General features: G+C 43.4%; 1 protein-coding gene across 4 annotated transcripts in view; it reads right to left on the reverse strand.

Annotated features, from left to right (window-relative positions):
* Positions 1–6228: 6228 nt before the first annotated feature.
* Positions 6229–21293, reverse strand: part of NEDD9 (neural precursor cell expressed, developmentally down-regulated 9) — a 228042-nt gene continuing 212977 nt past the window's right edge. For 3 of the 4 annotated variants that reach the window (XM_023737440.1, XM_023737441.1, XM_004382964.2), the window contains 5 exons: positions 16678–16779; positions 16061–16162; positions 13562–14776; positions 11615–11704; positions 6229–8570 (listed from right to left, as the gene is read on the reverse strand). In XM_023737440.1, the coding sequence (XP_023593208.1) occupies positions 8061–8570; positions 11615–11704; positions 13562–14776; positions 16061–16162; positions 16678–16779 (2019 nt within the window). In that variant the 3' untranslated portion in view covers positions 6229–8060. The remainder of the gene's footprint in view (positions 8571–11614; positions 11705–13561; positions 14777–16060; positions 16163–16677; positions 16780–21293) is intronic. The other variant, XM_023737442.1, reaches the window with a different exon arrangement.

Consider the following 21293-nt stretch of genomic DNA (forward strand, 5'->3'; position numbering starts at 1 on the left):
CCTTTCTTCCTTCCTCTCTCTTTCTCCTCTTCCCTATTCCTTTTTTATCTTTCATAGTCTTAGTGTCTTTGTTATCTCCTTTCTTTGTCTCATCTTACTCTCTCCTCCTCCTCTTTCTCCCTTGAAAAGATGTGGTGTCTTGTTCGATGTTCAGTTTCATTAAGCTAACAAGTATTTGATATACTTACTCACAAATGGCTAAGCACTGAACTGCTAGCTGAAAGGCTGGCAGTTTGTACCCACCCAGAAGCACCGTGGAAGACAGGCCTAGTGACCTGCTTCTGAAAGATCATAGCTTTGAAAACCCTATGGAGCAGGTCTACTCTGCACCCATGGGGTCGCCCTGAGTCAGAATCAACTCAACCGCAACTAATAGCAACAACAACAACATTCTGAGCTAGGAGTGCCTGGGTGGTTAGGAGTGCCTGGAAAATGGCTAATGCATTCAGCTGCTAACCAAAAGGCTGGAGGTTCGAGTCCAACCAGAGGCACCTTGGGAGAAAGGCCTGGTCATCTACTTCTGAACAAATCAACCATGGAGAACACTATGGAGCATAGTTCTACTCTGACACTCATGTGGTCGTCGAGTCAGAGTCAGCTTGACGGCATCTGGTTACTGGTTTATTCTGAGTTAAGCAGAGCCCTCATAGCCTCCCCACTCCACCTCTGCCACGTCCATTCCTCACTCAAGCCTTTGCGGCTTCCCCTTCCTGCTGCCCATCCGCGTGTAGTCCTTCCCTTGGGCCAGCCTCTCCCACCTGCCTTTTGTCTGTTTTTGTTCCCAACCATCCAGCTCACTTTGATTTTCTCATTCTCTGTACACCTGAACTACTCGCCTATAGTTTTCAGTTTGGCATTTGTCTATAATTTGCCTTAAATTGCTTAAAGGGTGTGTTTACGTTCGGCCAAACAAAGAAAGGCAGGAACCAGGTCTTTCTCCCCAATCCGTTTGGCACACAGCATGCTCTGATCTCACAGTTACTGGCTTCTTTGGCAGGACGGCTGTTGTCTTATTGATGGCGAGGGCCCATTCTCCTACTCTGGGCAGCCGAGGGAGGAAACGTTCACAGAATAAAGGAATCCTTGTTGTTTTCCATGTTTTCTGGTGAATGACATTTCTTTTGTCATGATTCCTCAAAAGTTATAAAGAATGTAGATGTGGCTTATGGGAAAACATCTAAAGCCCAGACAGGCTTCTACTGTCCAAGGGAGCTGGGCAACCACATTTGTCTTCCTGGTGGATCATGGACTAGCTCAGCATAGACGCTAAAGCAGTAGCCGATTACAGATTTAGAAAGCTGAACTTTCTGATTTTGACCTTTTTCTTTGGGCCCTCCAATATTTCTGTGAATTGATGATAATATTGACTTAAAAAAAAAAAAAAAAGGAATGTAAGAGTTGGGAAGTGCTTCTCCTCTTGTTAAAATCAACTTCACTGCAGTATGATTTACATGTAATAAAATACACCCATTTTAAGGGTACCTTATAAATTTTGCCATTTAATAAAATGCACCCATTTTAAGTGTACCTTATAAGTTTTAACCAATTTATGTATCACCGTAAATCACTATCACAATCAAGATAAAGATACCGTGCAGTTCAATACGGTAACCACCAGCCATGTGTGGCTATTTAAGTTAAAATTGAATAAAATTAAAAACTGTTCCTCATTTGTACTAGTCACATTTCAAATACTCATCAGCCACATGTGACTGGTGGCTACTGTATTGCCCAGTGCAAGTTACTGCAGAAAGTTCTAGTGGATAGTGCTGATATGAAACATTTCCGTCACACCAAAAGTTCCTCTATGCTCTTTCCCAGATAATCCCCAGCCCCCACTGTCTTAGACTAGGTTCTCTAGAAGAAGCAAAACCAATGAAGCATGTGTATGTATAAAACTAAACCAAACCTCTTGCCATCGAGTGGATTCTGACTCACAGTGACCCTAGAGGACAGTGTAGAACTGCCCCATAGGGTTTCCAAGGAGCTGCTGGTAGATTTGAACTGACAACCTTTTGGTTAGCAACTGAACTCTTTTTTTTTTTTTTTTTAATTTTTTTTATTGTATTTTAAGTGAAGGTTTACAGAACAAATAATTTCCCATTACACGGTCGGTATGCACATTGTTTTATGACATTGGTTAACAACCCCATGACATGTCAACACTCTCCCTTCTTGACCTTGGAGGACATTTTTTCTTTTTTGGTGAAAATATACGTAGCCAAAGATACACCATTTCAAAAATTTCTACATGTACAATTCAGTGACATCAGTTATGTTTTTCCAGTTGTGCTGCTATTCTCACTATCCTTTTCCAAATTATTCCATCACCATTGTTAGCAACTGAACTCTTAACCACTGCACCACCAAGGCTACCGTGTGTGTATATATATGTAAAGATTTATCTCAGGGAAATGGCTCATGCGGTTGTGCAGGCTGGAAAGTCCCAAATCTGTGGTTCAGGTGTCAGGCTGGAGGCTTCTCCTGACTCACGTGGTTGCAGGGGCTGACAAATCCCAAATCTGCAGGTCAGATGACAGGCTTCTGGCCCACAAGGCTGTGGAAGCTGACCAATCCCAGAATCTGCAAGTCAGATGACAGGCTGCTGGCCCACGGGGCTATGGAAGCTGAGGAATCCCAGGATTGGCAGGCTGCTGGCTTACAGTGCTGCGGAAGCTGGTGAATCAGGTCAGAAAGCAGACTGCTAGCTCAAGTTCCAAGAACCAGAAGTCAGATGATGACAAGCCAGATGCAGGATCCAGAGCAAGTGTGAGCCTTGCTCAAACATCCATTTATTTATTGGAGGCAGGCCACTTGCCCAAGGAAACCCCTTTGTCAACTGATTGGCTGCTCATATCAGGTAACAAAATGCAGGATGATTGCATCAGATCACAAAATGGAGAATGACTACGTCATTATGTAACTATCAAACCACTGAGAATCATGGTGCAACCTTAACCATCATACCCACCCAGCCTCAGGAAATCACTGATCTGATTTATGTCACCATAAATTAGATGTATGTTTTCTAGAGCTTCATATATATGTACTCTTTACTTGCCTGGTTTTTGTTCAATATGATGTTTCTGAGGTTGATCCATCCATTCATGTTGTTATATGTTTAATTAGTTCACTCCTGTTCATTACTGAATAGTATGCCATTGCATTCACGTACCACAATTTATTTATCCAGTCACCTATTAATGGCCATTTGGGTTGTTTTTAGTTTGGGACTGTTATAAATACAGTAGTTGGTTTTTGTGTGGACATACATTTTCATTTCTCTTGGGTAAATACCTATGATTGGAATTTCTGGGTTATATGATAATTGTATGTTTAGCTTGAAGAATTGATGCCTTTGAATTATGGTGTTGGCGAAGAGTATAGACTATACCATGGACTGCCAGGAGAATGAACGAGTCTGTCTTGGAAGAAGTACAGCCAGGGTGTTCCTTGGAAACAAGGATGGTGAGACTTTGTCTCACGTACTTTGGACATGTTATCAGGAAGGACCAGTCCCTGGAGAAGAACATCATGCTTGGTAAAGCAGAGGGTCAGTAAAGGAGAGAGAAGGCCCTCGATGAGATGAATCGACACAGTGGCTGCAACAATAGGATCAAACATAGCAACGATTGTGAGGATGGTGCAAGTCCGAGCAGTGTTTCTTTGTGTTGTATATAGGGTAACTGTGAGTCAGAGCCGACTCCATGGCACCTAACAACAATAACAACAACAACATGTTTAGCTTTGTGACAGATTGCCAAACTATTTTCCAAAATGATTGCACCGTTTTATATTCCTACCAGCAATGTAGGAGAGTTCCAGTTGCTCCATCCTTACCAATTATTACTGATTTTTTGTTTACTTGTTCTATCAATTACTGAAAGAAGTGTCAAAATCTCCACCTATAATTATAGATTTGTAAGTTTCTCCTTTTAGTTATATCAGTTTTGCTTCATGCATTTTGAAACTTTGTGATTGGATCCATACACATTTAGGAAGGTAATGATTTCTTTGTGATTTGATTCTTTTATCATGTAATGTTCCTATTTGTCTCTGTTCTGAATTCTACTATGTCTCATATTAGTATCACCACTCCAACTTTTAATGTTTATTCTAATGTGCATGGTACATCTCTTTTTGTCTTTATCTGTGTCATTTGCATTCAAAGTGAAAGTCTTTTAAATAGCTTATGCTGGGTCTTGCTTTTTATCTAGTCCGAGAATCTCTGACTTTTAATTGGAGTGTTTAAACCACTTAAAAAAAAACTTTATTAAGGTATAAATGCCATCAAATGAAATGTACATATTTCAAAGGTACAAGTTGGTGAGTTTTGACACATAAACACCTGTGAAAACATGACGAGAATCAAGAAAATAAGACATTTCCTTCACTCCCAAAAGTTTCCTTGTGATCCTTTGTAACCTGTACCTCCCACCACTCCTATCCCTCGGTAACCACTAATCTGATTTCTGCCACTTCAGATCAGTTTCCATTTTCTAAAACTTTGTATAAATGGAAATATACTGTGTGTACTTTCTTTTTTGTCTGGCTTCTTTTACTGGGCATAGTGATTCTGAAACTAATTCATGTTTTTTTTTGTATCAATAATGTGTTTCCTTTTTGATTGCTCTGTATTATCCCACTGTGTGCATATACCACAATGGTTTTATTCATTCACATTGGTGGACATTTAGGTTGTTTCCAGTGTTTGGCTATTACAGATAAAGCTGTTATAAACATTCTTACGTATGGACTTAACGCTTTTATTTCTCTTGAGTAAATACCAATGAATGGAATTGCTGGAGAGTATATAGATTTAACTTCTTGTAAGGAACTACTGATCTGTTTTCCAGAGGGTTTGTACCATTTTACATTCGCACTAGCAGTCTGTGAGTTCCATTTGCTTGCCATTCTAGCCAACACTTGGTTTGGTTTAGAATTTTAGTGATTCTCTTTGCTATGGTTATTATTTGCATTTGTCTGATGACTAATGATGCTACCGTCCATTCATAGGTCTTCTTTTGTGAAGTTTGTGTTCAAATTTTTTTTCTCAGTTAATACAAATTTAGCTGTTTGTCTTCATAGTCTGGACACAAGTTCTTCGCCTATATATGTGGTGCAAATGTTTTCTCTTGGTCTGTGGCTTGCTTGTTTTTTAATGGTCTCCTTAGAAGAGTAAAGGAGACCTGGTGGCGCAGTGGTTAAAGCGCTTGACTGCTAACTGAAGGGTCGGTGGTTCGAAACCACCAGAGGCTCCGTGGGAGAAAGACGTGGCAGTCTGCTTCCAGAAAGATTTACAGCCTTCGAAACTCAATGGCACAGTTCTACTCTGTCCTATAGGGCTACTATGAGTCAGAATCGACTTGACGGCAGTGGGTTAGAAGAATAAATGTTTTAATTTTAGTGAACTCCTATTTATCAATTTTTTTCTTTTATAATTTATAGTTTTTGTTTTCTGTCTAAGAAACCTTTGTCTACCCGTGTCCCACTGAAGTGCCTTGACACTTTTTGTTGAAAATCAATCAAGGCTTCTATGTAGGAGCAAAATGATGCAAGGTATATTCAAATATTTTATCTGTAAAACTCAGTAGGATACCTGAAAAAGCTGACGAAGCAGAAAAAATGATAATTTACATGAATATGAATCTCATATTTTCGTCAAATATCATTTGCTTTTGAATTATTTCCTTATGTCTATTCCAGAGTGAATGGAGCAATTTTCTTTGACTCTAAAACCACGTGATTGGTAACGTCTGGATTACAATAGCAGAAATGATCCTATCCATCACTTAAACGTATGGGCTTTCCGGTGAAGAGAAGCCTTGTTCTAGATATTTGGGTTTGGCAACAGACATGGAAACCCTGATGGTGTAGTGGTTAAGAGCTCAGGCTGCTCACCAAAAGACTGGCAGGTCGAATCCACCACGTGCTCCTTGAAAACTCTTTGGGGCAGTTCTACTCTGTCCTATAGGGTCACTATGAGTGGGAATCAACTCGATGGCAACCGGTTTGGTTTTTTTGGTTTGAACACCCATAGATTCCAGAATTTTCTTCCAATGCAAATACACAAAATGAAAATAAAACAAAAAACCAATTTTCCTAAAAAAAAATGCAGATAACAACAGCATCATTTAAGTTTCTGCATTAGGAGTGCCAATCTAAGCCAATATTTATTTCTGTGACAAAGAGAGAAATATGGAAAAGAAAACCCAGCGGCTATAAAAACAGAGATCTAAAATTTTAATGATTTAAAAATGGCCTTTACATACAAGATGGCAAAGAAAGTAATACAGATTGAACAGTTTGGTTTTGAAAACTTGAAATGTCACCACTTAGCTTAGAACAAGTCTGTCATCTCTTCAGAAATACACACTGTACAATAAAATCTATAAGGACAACTTTTTTAATCTTTTTCAAGTGTTGTTGATTTTCAGCGACCCCCTTCCATCCCACACACTTACTTGTCAGATAACAATACAACTTTTTACTTTTTTTCTTTTGACAAAGCAGAACTTTGAGAATTACAATAGCAGTTGTTTTGAGAAGCACCTTCTATGACAAGTTCCACTGATTTTTTTTTTTTTATCACATTGAGATTGTGCATTATTCCTTGTTACATCCTTCCCTGTTCCAACATCTTGGTTGTTCATAACAAGCAAGCTTCATTCACTAAAGGCATATATTACAATATAAACATGTTTCCAAATAGGCTAGAATAAAACCATTAGAGAAGAACTGGACTGAAATACCATAAATAATATGCTTCTTGACTTGGTAATACATGGGCACATTTATGTACCAGGTAGGAAGTATTTCATTTTCCCCATGATGAATCTGATGGCTTGCGGTATAACTTCGCTGTGTCCACACCGAGTGGGTGAGGAGATAGATGGTGGTATGGATGTTGTCACCTAGTTGTGAGATTAGGGGAAGGGACTCTATATGCAAGGTCATTGGCCAGACAGAGTTGTAAGGTCACATGGACTCTGTGTAGCTGCTCTGGGTACACAGTATGAGTGTTGAGGAGGGTGCGAGATCAAGCAATGAATTCTCTTTAGAGAGTAGAACGTGGCCTGGTGGCTCTAAAGTTCAGATGAGCAAAGAGCTGGCCAGTTTCCTTCAGGTAATGGGAATTGTAGCACCCGAGTGAATACTGAGAGTCAGAAAGGCATCTACAACTGGCAGATGGAGCCGTTCCTCCTTTTTTGTGGATATTCATAGTCTAGTATGTCTTTATAAATTCCTGCTACAAATAATATGGTTTTTGAAAATCTAAAAACATCCTCTGGAAAACCTCATGGCTGAATCACTCACAGATACAGATGATCAAACAGCCACGGGGAAACACATACTCTCATTTTCTTGTGGCTTCTCTCAGTGTTGAAACATCTCAGCCCTAACCGTGGACATGGCCTTGAAGTATACGTGTCTCTCCGCTCTCCAACACCTATCAGATTTTATATTAATGTAGAGTGTTTGCAACTCATCGATGGCTTTTCCAATGGAAAGTGGGGACATTTTGCCATAATGTGGTCAAGACGGTCCATTTTGGAAGGGGTTTCAAAACAAGAACAAGTCATGTCATACCTCATTACTTGGGAGGCGAACACTTGCAAATATTCTTTGCTTCCCAGACTTGGGAGCGACCAGCTCAGGATAACCACAAGTATATGTCTAACACTATCACAACCAGCTGGTATGCTTTCTAAAACATATGCAGCATTTGGAGGTGCTTACTAAGGTGCTTATTTCATGTTTTTTAATGGAATGTATCAGACACACATCTACAAACAAACATGAATACACAGGCATACATAAGCAAGTGGACAAGTTTCTGTACAGTTTATATCTTAGATACTTATATGTATACATAAGAATCAAAAAAAAAAAAAAAAAGATTTTCCATCTCCAGGCCCCTGAATTCCTGAATGTTGTCCAATCCGTAAAATGTATTTAAAATATTTCGTATCTACAAAAATAGATAGCATTTACAAAAACCAGATAGTATTTCCAGTTGTCCTTAGAACCCACTCGGTCCCCGTCTCCTCCTTTTCTCCTCAGAACGTCGCCATCTCCAGCAAAGAGCACTTGAACAGCTGAGCGTTTCTAGACAGGTCTGTCACTTGATGTACCATCTCCTGCAGGGCTGTCGTGCTGGGGTAGTGGAGGGCCGCCATCTTGGTTGCCATCACTATAGTCTTGAGCTGTTCACATAGCTGGTTGCTGGAGTTCATCACTTTGTTGCGAATGTCCTGGGCAGCAACCTGCCTTGTCAGTGTGTCTCCAATGAACACCAGTTTGTGTGCACTTAGGATGACAAACTTGCTGTGTGCCACAAAGATCCGCGGGGGCTGGGCTGAGCTGACGCAACTGAAGAGAGCATCGATGGCGTTGAGGAGGGAAATGTAATGGGTCTCGCACTGGTCATAGTAGAAACAGAGCAACTGCCTATCCTGAGCACTCACACTGTTGCTGGTGGCTGGGAGGCTCTGAGAGGGCTTCCACTTTGAGATGTCATTCTCTACGGGCTTTGTGATTTCCTGTTCCAACAGCTGGAACTGACTTAGCTGCAAGGAAGAAAAAAATAGACTTCATTAAGGTTAAGGCAGTGGGATAGAACTTATCATGGGCTTGGAGTTAAAAGGAGCCCTGGTGGCACAGTGGTTAAGAGCTCAACTGCTAACAAAAGGTCGGCAGTTTGAATCCACCAGCCGTTCCTTGGAAACCCTACGGGGTGGTTCTACTCTGTCCTATAGGGTCGTATAAGTTGGAATTGACTCAACGGCAATGGGTTTGGTATTTTGTTTTTTGGAGTTAAAAGACATGGATTTTAATCCTTAATGAGTGTCAGACACTTATAAGATGTAAAATGTAGAGGCTGAGAAAGATGATCTCTAAGGAATCCTCCAAGAAGGTGAGAATTGTAGCACTGAACCACCACTGCCCCCCTCTTGCCTTCTATGCAGGAGACCTGGGTTCGATTCTCGGCCAATGTACCTGATGCACACCCACTATCCTTCTGTCAGTGGAAGCTTGTGTGTTACTATGACGTTGAACAAGTTTCAGTGGAGTGTCTAGACTAAGACAGACTAAGAAGAAAGACCCGGCGATCTACTTTTGAAAAATCAGCCAATGAAAACCCTTTGGAGCACAACAGTCCGATTCTGTCGTGCGTGGGATCACCATGAGTTGGAGGCTGAGTTGACAGCAGATAACAATAACAAAGAAATCCTCCAGCTCAATGCTTCTATGATTGGTTCAGGCTGGAAGGCAACACAGTGTATCACTAAGCATGTGGACTCTGGTTTAAGCCCAGCTCTGTCATCTACACCTTTATGAAGATAAAATGAGTTAATATTTATAAAGTGCTTAGAATAATGTGTGGTATATCATAGGCTTTATGTAAATGTTTATTAACTGTTGAGTGGTAGCGAGGGGAAAGCCGAATGTAGTAATCTCTTTGTCAAGTATGTCACTGATAGTTTCTTCCTCTTTGGAGAATGCCTTTGTCTCTTTAAGATGCTTAGATGAAATGGCAATTCATGGCCCTTTTCTACTTCTCTTTCTGCAGAGATTTACAGATATATTATAATCTAATGGAGTCAATGGATGGTGCAAATGGTTAACCCTCTCAGCTGCTACCCGGAAAGTTTATACCGCGAGTCCACCCAGAGGTGCCTTGGAAGAAAGGTCTGATGATCTACTTCTGAAAAATCAGCCATTGAAAACCCTATGGAGCACAGTTCTACTCTGACACACATGAAGTCTCCATGAGTTGGAAATGACTTGATGGTAACCTTTTTTTTTAAAAAAAAAAATAATCTAAGACTACAGGGAAAAAGCACTTATGATAAAGACTATTTCTAAAGAAATCTGGATACAAATTGTGCATTATAATACTTAGTGCACAGGACTGTTGAAAGAAAGGGGACTAGCAGAGTCAGACTCAACGAGTGTTAGCTTTTTTCCTTCTCCTCGATGCCCCCAATTTGTACATTATTTAAATTAAAGTTATAATAATTTCCAGCTATTCCACCACCCCTTAGGCAAGAACTCTCTTTTGCAGGTAAGGACTATCCATGACCTGAGTTTAGGACTCAGCCAAGCTCTCATCCTGAGGTGAGGCTGAGTCAGAGCAGGGATAACCTCACCCCACTCCTCGCCTGAGAAATGCCCAGTCAGCCCTACTTTTCTATGTTATCTGCTTTCTTCTTAGGAATTGCTATTGTTTTGAAAAGCTACCTAAAACCCTGTAATCTTGCTTGGCCAAATGTCAAGGCAAAAATAAGCAGACACAGGGTGATTTTCCAAAGTCTTTAATTATAATGAATTCTATTTCATATAGCTTATGCTTTTGCAGGAGTCCCTGGGTGGTGCAAATGGTTAACACGTTCAGCTGCTCACCAAAAGGTTGGAGGTTCAAGTCCACCCAGAGGTGCCTTGGAAGAAAGGCCTGGCAGTCTACTTCTGAAAAATCAGCTGTTGAAAACCCTGTGGAGCACAGTTCTACTCCGAAACGCATAGAGTTGCCATAGGTCGGTATCGACTCAACAGCAACTAGTACCGGATACTTGTGCAAATATGTTCAGAAATATCATCTCATTAGATGGGTGGTGGTGGTGGTGGGGGTTACCTTCTATTTTATGAAGAAGTACCTAAAGTTCAGAGAGGTTAAGTGACTTGCCTAAGGTCACAGAGTTGGTTAGTCAGAAAGCAGGGACTAGAGTGCAGGTTTCCGGCCGGAGCACAGCACTTTCTCGGTACACATCACTGCATTTCATCTGAAAAGTCTCTACATCCCCCACCATGCCATTGTACTAGCTATAGCCACCATCTGCCCTACTCATGCCCACCTTCTGAATGAAGCTACCTTGCTTCAAAGCCTCTGGCAAATGGGCTTGGATATACTTTGAAAACTTTAGATCCTGTCCTCCTTCCCTTATTGGAACAAGGATAGTCAAACCATAGGCTTGTGCAGCTGGCTAAAAAAAAAAAAAAAAAGAGAGCGAGATGGTCCAGCAGATTCTCTTTTGTAGGAAACTGATGAATTACAGGAGGGAGCTGACCATCAGCTGAGGAAGCTGAAATGAAAAGTCATCTTATAGAAAGGGTTTTGGGTACCCCTTTAAGGGTTCTTTAAAAGATATAGAGGAGCTAAATGAGTAGGTAAGCAAAGGAAACTGTCAGAAAATAGAGGAGAATGAAGCAGATTTACAGAGCGAAGCAAAGGAAGTACAAGAGAAAGTGAATGGACCGTCCCAGTTCTGCTCAGGCTTGACTATGTCTTAGTTTTCTGTTCTTGCATCTCCTCTGGCTTGCTTGAATGAGTCTTGTTCCTTGAGACCAACAGCCTTAACCCAAACAGTCCTAATATGTTAGATGTGTAGGCTCAGCCTGGAAAAATTGCTGTCTGGACGTCATCCAGTTACACCCAGCTGGATTAGCAAGGCCATAAACCTTCTCTTTGTTCCTGCACCCTATTATACGCCTCGGAGCTTATTTATGCCAAAGTGAGCTAGAAGGATCGAAATGCTAATCTGTTGAAGTTGTGCCTTCCCTGCTAAGTGAGAACTCTTTTCAGCACCAGGCAGCTGTGTTCTGATGAACGTACCTGATGATGTTCCAACTGCATCTTGTTTTGTTTGATGATATTCTCTTTTTCCAATAGCTCTTTCTGCTGCCTCTCAAACTCCTCCTTGCCCTATTATTTTTCAACATAAAGAACACATTACGTCACCACTGTGACTCACTTATGTTAACAGCTGACAAATGCGTAAATACCCTTTCATTTCCCACTGCCTTGGCAATTCCCCGCATGCCCAGTTAAGCCCCGTGAGTCCCAGACACGGGTGACGTGCTTCTCAGCCAGACATCCAGAGTCAGTGTAGGTGAAGGCTGAAAACTACGACCACCTTCCATGGGGGGTACCAGGAGCCCTGGTGGCACAGTGGTTAAGAGCTTGGCTGCTAACCAAAAGGTCAGCAGTTCGAATCCACCAGCCATTCCTTGGAAGTCCTATGGGGTAGTTCTGCTCTCATATAGGGTCGCTATGAGTCAGAATCGACTTGGTGGCAATGGGCTATGGGGTGTACCACGCTCTCTGCTCCACCTTACCAGTTTCTAAGAACTACCCATGACCCCCTTGAAGCCTCTTTATGGAGTACTGTTTCTCAGGGTTCTTTCCTAATAGATTATATGTGAACCCATAAGCCTCCAAATGCAGGTCTAAATGTGGTCTACATTTCACTTCTAGTTTCTTTGAATCATTTATAGATCTCTACTCCAAATTAGCATTTCCCAACCTGCAGAGCTGGACATCAGTGAGGACAATGTTTAATGCCTCCATCTACTCACTCCCTACACCTTTCCCCAGCACTGGGGGTAGCTCAGCTCTCCCTCCCCACATCTCCTCTCTTCCACTCACATAGATTTAAGTTGCTTTAATAGTTCACAGTATAATCCATGGCTCTTAGTCAAATTTAAAAAACGATAGCATAAGAAGATATGCCACATTTTAAATAATGGATCTCTCTAGGTGTTTCGTTCTGTTGTACATAAGATCACTATGAGTCGGAACTGACTTGATGGCATCTAACGACAACCACATGGGGTCACTATGAGTCGGAATTGACTCGATCGCAATGGGATAGAGTGTTTTAAGGTGCCCTGGTGGCACAATGGTTAAATGCTCAGCTGCTAACTGAAAGGTTGGTGATTAGAACCCACCAGTGGCTCCATGGGAGAAAAGACCTGGCGATCTGCTCCCATAAAGATTATAGCCTAGGAAACCCTAGGGGGCAGCTCTACTCTGTCATATAAGGTTGCTGTGAGTCAGAATCGACTCAACAGCACACAACAACAACAAATAGAGTGTTTGAATCCTCCAAAGTCAAAAGGCTAACTGCCAGCATCCCAGGTCAACCGAGTGGAATTTCCCACTTGTAGGAGGCAGATCGTGACTGCCCAATTTGCCATATGCAGGTTAAGCCATAGGCCAATTGGAAAATACCCGTGGTCCTCTATGTAAGACTGAGATAATTAAGTTTCCCTGCAAATAATTACACACACACACAAGCTGTAGAGCTAGAGAGGACCTTAGACATTCTCTAATCCATAGGTTCTGCCCTTTTTTTCTTAACAGTGGAACCCCTTTATTCAAATAAAATATATTGTGCTATGACATAATAAAATACAAAACAGAAGTGGAGCTGGTATTATTATCCTATTTGTTAAATCTCTTCCTGCCTGTCTGAGGCATTATCAGTTGGATCTACTCTAATCCTGTACTTCATTCATTTTTACAAACGAGGAAATTAAGGCACAGAGAGGTAAATAATTTGGTCATACAACTAGTGTCAGGAAAGGTCTAGAGTCCGGGACCCAGGGCTCTCAGTCCAATATCCTTCCTCCTGTACAACATGGCCTCCAATGGGCAAACCACTTGGATTAACATTAATCATGCTCTCTCCCTTGGTAGCCCAGCCTCACAGCCTCACCGGCATTGGCCCCAGGCTCTCTGAGTGTGAGTGAAGGTGTTTTATGAGTCTGGGTTCATTACCTGTAGGTGGACATAATCATAATCATCCATCCAGCTCTTCTCAGAGCCGTCACTGCTGCTACAGTCAGGGGGCTGGTCCTTGCCCAGGCTTGGGTGTAATGTCTTGTTGTGGGCCTGGGCCTTGTGGGACCCAGCGTGGGGGTACTCAGTCGAGTTCAGGATGCTCTCAGGCCCATTCTTCAGATGCGAGCTGCCAGGGCCTGCTTTGAAGAGGGCCTCTGCATTGGTGTTGATGGTTGTGGTTAGCTGCTTGGCATCATCAGGCACTGTCTTTGCCACCATCACAAACCTGTCCAGATCATCACACTTGTTTTGGGGCTTGCTGATGGCCAGGATGTTCAGGGACCAGTTGCACTCATTTAAGTCATGGCTGGTTTGGCTTAGGATTTGGTGAGAGTCTTCAACTCTCTGGAGCTCCCGCTTTATTTTATTGTGGAGGATGAGTTCTGGGAGGCAGGAAGCATTCGCTAGAGCTCCCTTGGCAAAAAGGAGGTATTCCCTGAGGAACAGCTCCACTTTGTCCACTACGGTGCGTATCTCATTGATGTGTCTCTCCATGTACCCATAGCACCGCCAGTCAGTGGTGACCAGGGCCATGAGGCTGGAGACACCCATCTCCAGGGTCTGCTGGAGGCGGTGGAGCCTCTCAATGGCTGTGTCTGGATCCAGGAGGAGTTTTTTGTCCTGAGATGGAGAAGCTGACAATGAGGACTCCTTGGAAGTGGTGGAAGATGTGGACATGTTACTCCTGGTACTGCCTGTACTGGAGAATGATAACCGGTTGATCCCATCTACCACATCCTGAGACCCTTTAGTGTCTGCTGGGTTATGCAGAGGGACATCGTAAACACCATCTTTTTCTTCCGGATTTGCTTTCTCGCTGGTTTCTGCTGGTGGTTCCAGAAACTGAACTCCTCGGGGGATGTCATATGCATCGTTCTGAGTGCCCACTGGCAGTCCCAGCAGTGAGGGTGCGTGATTCAGAGACATGTTCTGGTGCCTGTGGGACATCAGCTCAGCAGCTCCTGGAACATCACAGTTGTATTTCATGCTAACGTCCTTCCCTACTGGCTTGGTGCTGGCTGGAGGGATGTCATAAACGCCCTCCGGTGTGACCTGTAGCCTTCCAGCTTGTCTCATCGGAGGGGGGATATCATACTCCTTGCCCCTAAGCCCCACTTCATCTCGACAAGAAGAAGGTGGAATGGCATACATCTAAAATACAAAGAAGAAGTAAGTAAAGAAACTGAACGCTTAGTTGTTGGGCTGGCTTATGTGAACATGAAGAAGCTGAACAGGACATTAAAATGAAGCCCAGAATTCTCAGTCCTTTTTGTAACTCCTCTTCCCACTAATGGTGGCTACTTCCCGAGGCTCTGCTCGGCTCGGCTCTGCTCGGCTCTGCTTTCATGTCACTCAATCCTGTGACGACAGCATCATTCCCATGGCCTCAGTGGTAACTGGGATGCGGAATCCTCTTCCCTGGGTCCCAGCCCACGTTTCTAACCACTTCCTGGATATCCCTCCCCATTTTTCCGAGCCCAGAGGCAGATTCTGCATCAATGCACCACAGCAGGTGTCAGAAAACCTGAGGTCCTGTCCCAGATCCACCAACTGTGTGACGCTGAATAAGCCCTTTAAATGCTCTGAGCCACAGTTCCCTTATCTGTAAAGATAACAATACTTCCTGTGCAGGCCTACCCCGGACAGTAACAGAGTGAATCAAATGAGTGAACCCATTTAAGTGGACCGAGTAAGCTGCAAAACCCTCTGTGAGATACATTATTATTACTTGCCAGACTGAACTAATTATCTTCTCGTCCAACTGGCTCTTCTTGTTGACTTACCCCATTTTTTTTTTAAGTGGGGCCTCTAAATAAGGGAACTCTAGAGTTATCTTTAAAGCCCCTGAGAGGTGCAAACGGTTAAGTGCTCACCTACTTCCCAAGAGGTTGGATGCTTGAGTCCACCCAGAGGTACCTTTGAAGAAAGTCCTGGCAATCTAATTCCAAAAAATCAGCTATCAAAAACCCTATGGAGCACAGTTCTACTCTGACACACATGGGGTTGCCATGAGTTGGAATCGACTTGACAACAACTGGGTAAAGAGTTTTCTTTAATTATTATTGCCTTTCCTTCCTTTCATTTACTCGCTCACCAAAAGGGGATTTTCCCCTTTTGGATTTGAACTTCTTCTTCTATCTCAATAAGCCAACACACACACACACACACACACACACACACCCATCTTTTCTGCCACTCCGCAGTAGATCACTCGGAGTCCCTGGGTGGTGCAAATGGTTAAGTGCTTAACTACTAGACGAAAGGTTGGCAGTTCCAACCCACCCAGGGGTGCCTTGGAAGAAAGGCCTGGTGATCTGCTTCTGAAAAACCAGCCACTGGAAACCCAATAGAACAGTTCTACTGCACACACATGGGGTCGCTACGAGTTGAGAGCGACTCAACAGCTCCTGACAACAACAGCAGGTCACCACTTACCCCAGTGCTTGGAGGGATGTCATATATCCCTTGAGGTTTTATCTCTCCCACTGGAACGGAAAACACAGGGCCTTTCATGGATGAGGGAGGAATGTCGTACACCTGAAGAGAAACACCTGAGTTACTCGGAATGAAAACGTCTTGTAAGTGTTATTTTTAAAATGCTACTGGGCTTTTAATCATGGATTGATTTACCAGGTGACATGCAGGCTTGGGAACTGGCAGTCTCCCATGGAACAAAGACGGGATTTTTCTTTTTAGATTTGGTATTCTTTGACTTAGGATGAATATAAACACGATCTTCACTGAAATATTTACTCTGTGGGTACTTTAAACTCTAGTTTAAATTTTAATACCTCCTGAAAAAGAAATGCTAAAATGATAACGCAACAAAACTTTTCTCAGAGGGATGACTAGAATTTCCTGATTAAGCAAATCCAGAAAAAGCATAATTTAAATAACTTTGGGTAACGTGGCTCCTGGAAGGGCATCTAAGTAGAACTTCATATGAGATACACATACTTTGTCAACAACTTTTCTCCTCTAGCCCAACCAGCGCCTGAAGGGATGCGGCCCTAATGAGCTCCACTCTCCTGTGATGGTATTCTAGTACTCACCCCTTGAGTGGCATGGGAGGGAGGGATGTCATAGGTGTCCTTTGGGAATCTGGATGGGTACTCGTACACGTAGCCATGGCCCATCCTCACTGGGGTTATCACCTGTGGTCGAGAGGACATACAGAGGTAAAATTCCGGAGTGAACTCCTAGGTTCCCAGTCAGGCACTGTCTTAGTCATCCAGTGCTGCTATAACAGAAATACCCCAAGCGGATAGCTTTAACAAAGAGAAATTCATTCTCTCACAGTCTGGTAGGCTACAAGTCCAAGTCCAGGGCGTCAGCTCCAGCAGAAGGCTTTCTCTCTGTCGGCTCTGGAGGAGGGTCATCAATCTTCCCCTAGCCGAGGAGCTTCTCAGCACAGGGACCCCAGGTCCAAAGCACGAGCTATTCTCCTGGCTCTTATTTCTTGGTGGTATGAGGTCCCCCCTCTCTGCTCACTTCCCTTTCCTTCTATCTCTTATAAGATAAAAGGTGGCACAGGCCACACCCCAGGGAAACTCCTTTTACACTGGATCAGGGATGTGTCGTTAGTAAGGGTGTTACAATCCCACCCTAATCCTCTTTAACCTAATCTAATCTTGCCTCATTACCACAAGCAGAGTTTAGGCTTTACAATACATAGGAAAATTACAATCACAAAATGGAGGACAACCACACAATACTGGGAATCATGGCCTAACCACGCTGACACACATTTTGGGCGGACACAATTCAATCCATGACAGACACTCACCCCTCTTCTCTCCCCCGTAAAAAGAAAAATAAAAAAAAAACCAAAGACGGAAGAAAGAAAAGGAAAGAGACAAAGAGAGACACAGCAGATCGTGTGTGACCGTTTCAATCCCTCTTCAGTCCCGATGAAGAACAAGCTCCTGAAATATCTCTATCATCTTCCCATGGTTATAAAATCACCTCAAGGTCATTCAGATAGAGTCTCAATTCTCAAAATACACTTTAAGGGAGAGTCATTTTTGAATGATGAGAGTTCTAGATTATCCCTTTGGAGCAATCAAACTTTTCTTATATCCAAATGGCAGCAGAGTGAAAAGAACAACAACAACTTTTTTTTTAAGGCTCTGGAACTATTTGTAAAATGAGTAATAAAGTTCAGCCACTTCACATTCCTCTCATGCCTTCCCCAGGATGCCTCCTCATCCAACAGACGTTATTATGATGATTCTAACTAAAATTCCACAGGTCGCTAGAGTCCTTCTACAAAGCTAATACTCAAACAGCATTGCCCTTAGAAGCCTCCAGAAGCTTTCAATCTCACTTATGAAGCAAATGAAACACTAAGCCAGGGAGCGACCAGGAACAGAATTCAGGTCTCCATTTCTTGCGCTAATCATTTTCCCATTTCTACCAGGGAAGCAAACGTCCCAGACAGTACCTACGTCCAAGGGACATCAAAGGTCAAATACATTCATCGTAACTTCAGCCTCTGGAATCCAGGCAAATGAAATGACTCTCACCCGACAGCCTCGTATTTTCACAGTTACATACTTCACTGGTGTCTTAAACACAGGTAGAGAAACTATTTGAACTTAACTCATCTGGAAATCACCCGGGTCTTGTTTCTGCCTAACCCTTCCCCCCCCACCACTAATGACTAACAGTGCCCGCCTCAAATACAGCTCACGACATCTGTGGAGACACTGCAAATTAGGAAGAGTGGGTTGTTTCCTCAGAAACTATCATCTTTTATCCCTTCTCTAATGTGAAAACTCTGGCGTCAGGGAGCCTACAAAACTCTGTGAGAAGTGCTCCAACGAGTCTGTCTTCCGCTGATTGGGTGGAACGCAGCCAAATGCACCAGCGCCCTTCTCCCCAGGGGCTCTGAAATGCCCAAGTTCAGTTTGGTTTTAAATACCTGGTGCTTACAACTCATTATGATTAGTATGCATTTCCACCCAATCTCCCCACTGCCTCGGGTGTAAAAAAAAGGAACCTATTGCTTTAAGGGTTGTTGGCATGGGATATAAAGAACCGTTTTATAGAGTGGCCATTGTATTGTGCCCAGCAAATCTTCCTTTTAAAAACAAGATGCCCTCTGCTACAGAAAAACACACTGTGTTCCTAACGCCCTTTTTGTTTTGCGCTCATTATTGTCCAGGAGAAATGAGGTATCTTCTTGTCTATCTCATCAGCTCCCCTATTTATAGCTCTCTATTTTGGCTTTATAATAGAACCTGCTCACAACATGGCTTTGTTCCATCTCGAAAAGTTCCTGAGAGTGGACTCTGTCCACGGCGGCCAAGTAAGGAATCGTGCAAATGGAAACCAAGGCGGCTTATACTGAAGCCCAGCTTAGCGGTTTCGTCTTTGGTTTAAAAAAGGGAGGAGGGCTGGGAGGTAGAGGGGGTGGCGCTGGTGTCTGAAAATAGCACTCCGTGAAATGTAAACATATAACATGACCCCCGGAAGGCAGGGTCGTGCACAAAGCTTTTCCTTTTCCTCGCTCCGAGGCTCTTCCCCAGCAGGGCGCGTTCACGCTTCCCGGTATTTAAGATTTCACTTCCTGCCAAATGTCACAGAACCTCAATTTGCTCTCTCTTTCTCATTTAGAGAATGCCTGTGGTCACTTGGTTTTTAGAAAACTTTGCATTCCAAACCAGTCATTTTCCTTGTGTATGCATTAAAAGAAACAGATGGTGAAAACCGCAGGGTGGGGGTGGGAAGCCAACAAAATACAACCAACCCCCAATTCCAGCACTCCCCAATGTGACCATCGAGTCCATCCTGGTCCGCAAACGGCATCGAAGGGGGCCCAGCGCTTTGCATCTGGTCAGACACATCCAGGGCACATAGGGATCCACTTTGTGACGTCTGAAGGCATAGAGCTGGAAGTCTCCTTTTGGACATTCTCCTGCCTACTCAGTCCATTCCTTGGCTGATTTCCATGCCAATTGTGTGTTCTCTACTCCGAGCAAAGTGCTGACCGTGCTGTGCCTTCATAAAGTATCCAGTTTTGTGGTTCATTAAGTCCTTTTCTTCCTGCTTCACATTAAGTACAAAAAAACCTTTCTACTGCCCCCCGCCCCCAGCCCCGCCCCCCCTGAATTACTGAACCTCCGCGGAACAGGAGCACCGAGGTCTGGCTCCGAGGGCATGGAGAGCTTGGAAGCGTTCTCCCGGGCATTTGCACTGCGAGGCATTGATGGAATTGCTACACAAAGGGCATTTCAGAAAGAATTTTCTCAATGAAATCAAGTCAGGTGTTTCATTTCCTTTTTCCCTTCGTTTGTTTTTCTTTTCTGCATTCCTTCCACTCTGTGTGTTTATTTATACTTACGAGGGCTCAACCTTAGTAGATCGCCAAGCTGACCTTTTAATCCATTAGTGTTGCTACAAAAGGGGCTAAATTGTGGGATCTCCCGGGCTCCAGGACCCCACCGCTGCCAAAACTCCTTCCCTGATTACCCGTTAGGATTTGCATTTTCCAAACGTGGGTTTTCTGTCCCTACCCCTGGGTCGGAATCGACTTGATGGCAACGGGTATCCCTGGGTGGTGCAAACGGTTAAGCAGTCAACTACTAGCCGAAAGGTTGGCGATTCTAGCCACCCAGAGGTGCCTCAGAAGAGAGGCCTGGTGATCAGTTTCTGAAAGGTCATGGCCTTGACAACCCTATGGAGCAGTTCTACTCCGCTCAAAATAGACTTGACGGCAGCTGACAATGTCATGAGGAATCCAACCTGCCTCAGACAGAAGAGTCTGAAGGCTGAGACTTGCAAAAAGCTCGGAAGCAGAGAGGAAGGGCAGAGTGGGGAAATCTAGAAAAGGAACAAGCTATTTAATAAATCTCCAAGGCTGGGTCCTGGCAGGTAAGATCAAAAGTCCAAAGACTGGGGTTATGACAGCTCTCTAATTCATCTGTTTACATAAAACAAACAAAGACACATGGCTTGCCCCCACCTTCACACACACTTTGATGTTGTTTGATTCACACCATTTGGGGCCTCAGATCCTGGGTGGCATGAGCTGTTTTTGGAGATACTTTTGATATTTTCATGTCTCATAATTATAAGAGCCATGCATGCTGAAATTTGAAAGAGGAGAGTGTGTCTGGGGTAGCAGCAGGGGCTAGGGAACACAGAAAACCAACTCGTGCAAGATTCAGAGCGTTGATTAGGGACCCCTGAGTGACGTTTATGGCGACGGAGAATGTGGGAATGGATACGAGCAATGTTGTATAAAGTGATTCATGTAATCAATATCGCTGAATTGTACATGTAAAAAATGTCGAGTTGGCAAATGTTTTGTTACATATATTTTTACCACACACACACAATTAAAGAAAAAAAAGAATCTGAGAGTTGGAAGGAATACTTGGGGATTCTACCGTCACATCACATGTCCACATCCGTTTGCCTGGGCTGGTTTTACCCTCAGATGCCGCGGGTCTTACCCTCAGATGCCAGGGTCTTACCCTCAGATGCCGCGGGGCCCAGCAGGTTGGGTGCAAGGCACAGCCAAATACGACTTGCATGCTGGACAGACAGACTCACACCCAGCCCAACGGAGGCAGCCATTCCTCGGCTCAGGCCAACTGCTGTCCTGAAGAACTGCACCCTGTGTTGCCAGATTTTTCAATTTTTTAAGAGAAGCCAGAAATCT

This window comes from Trichechus manatus, unplaced genomic scaffold, assembly GCF_000243295.1.
Source record: "Trichechus manatus latirostris isolate Lorelei unplaced genomic scaffold, TriManLat1.0 scaffold00103, whole genome shotgun sequence".
Taxonomy (NCBI): Eukaryota; Metazoa; Chordata; class Mammalia; order Sirenia; family Trichechidae; genus Trichechus; species Trichechus manatus.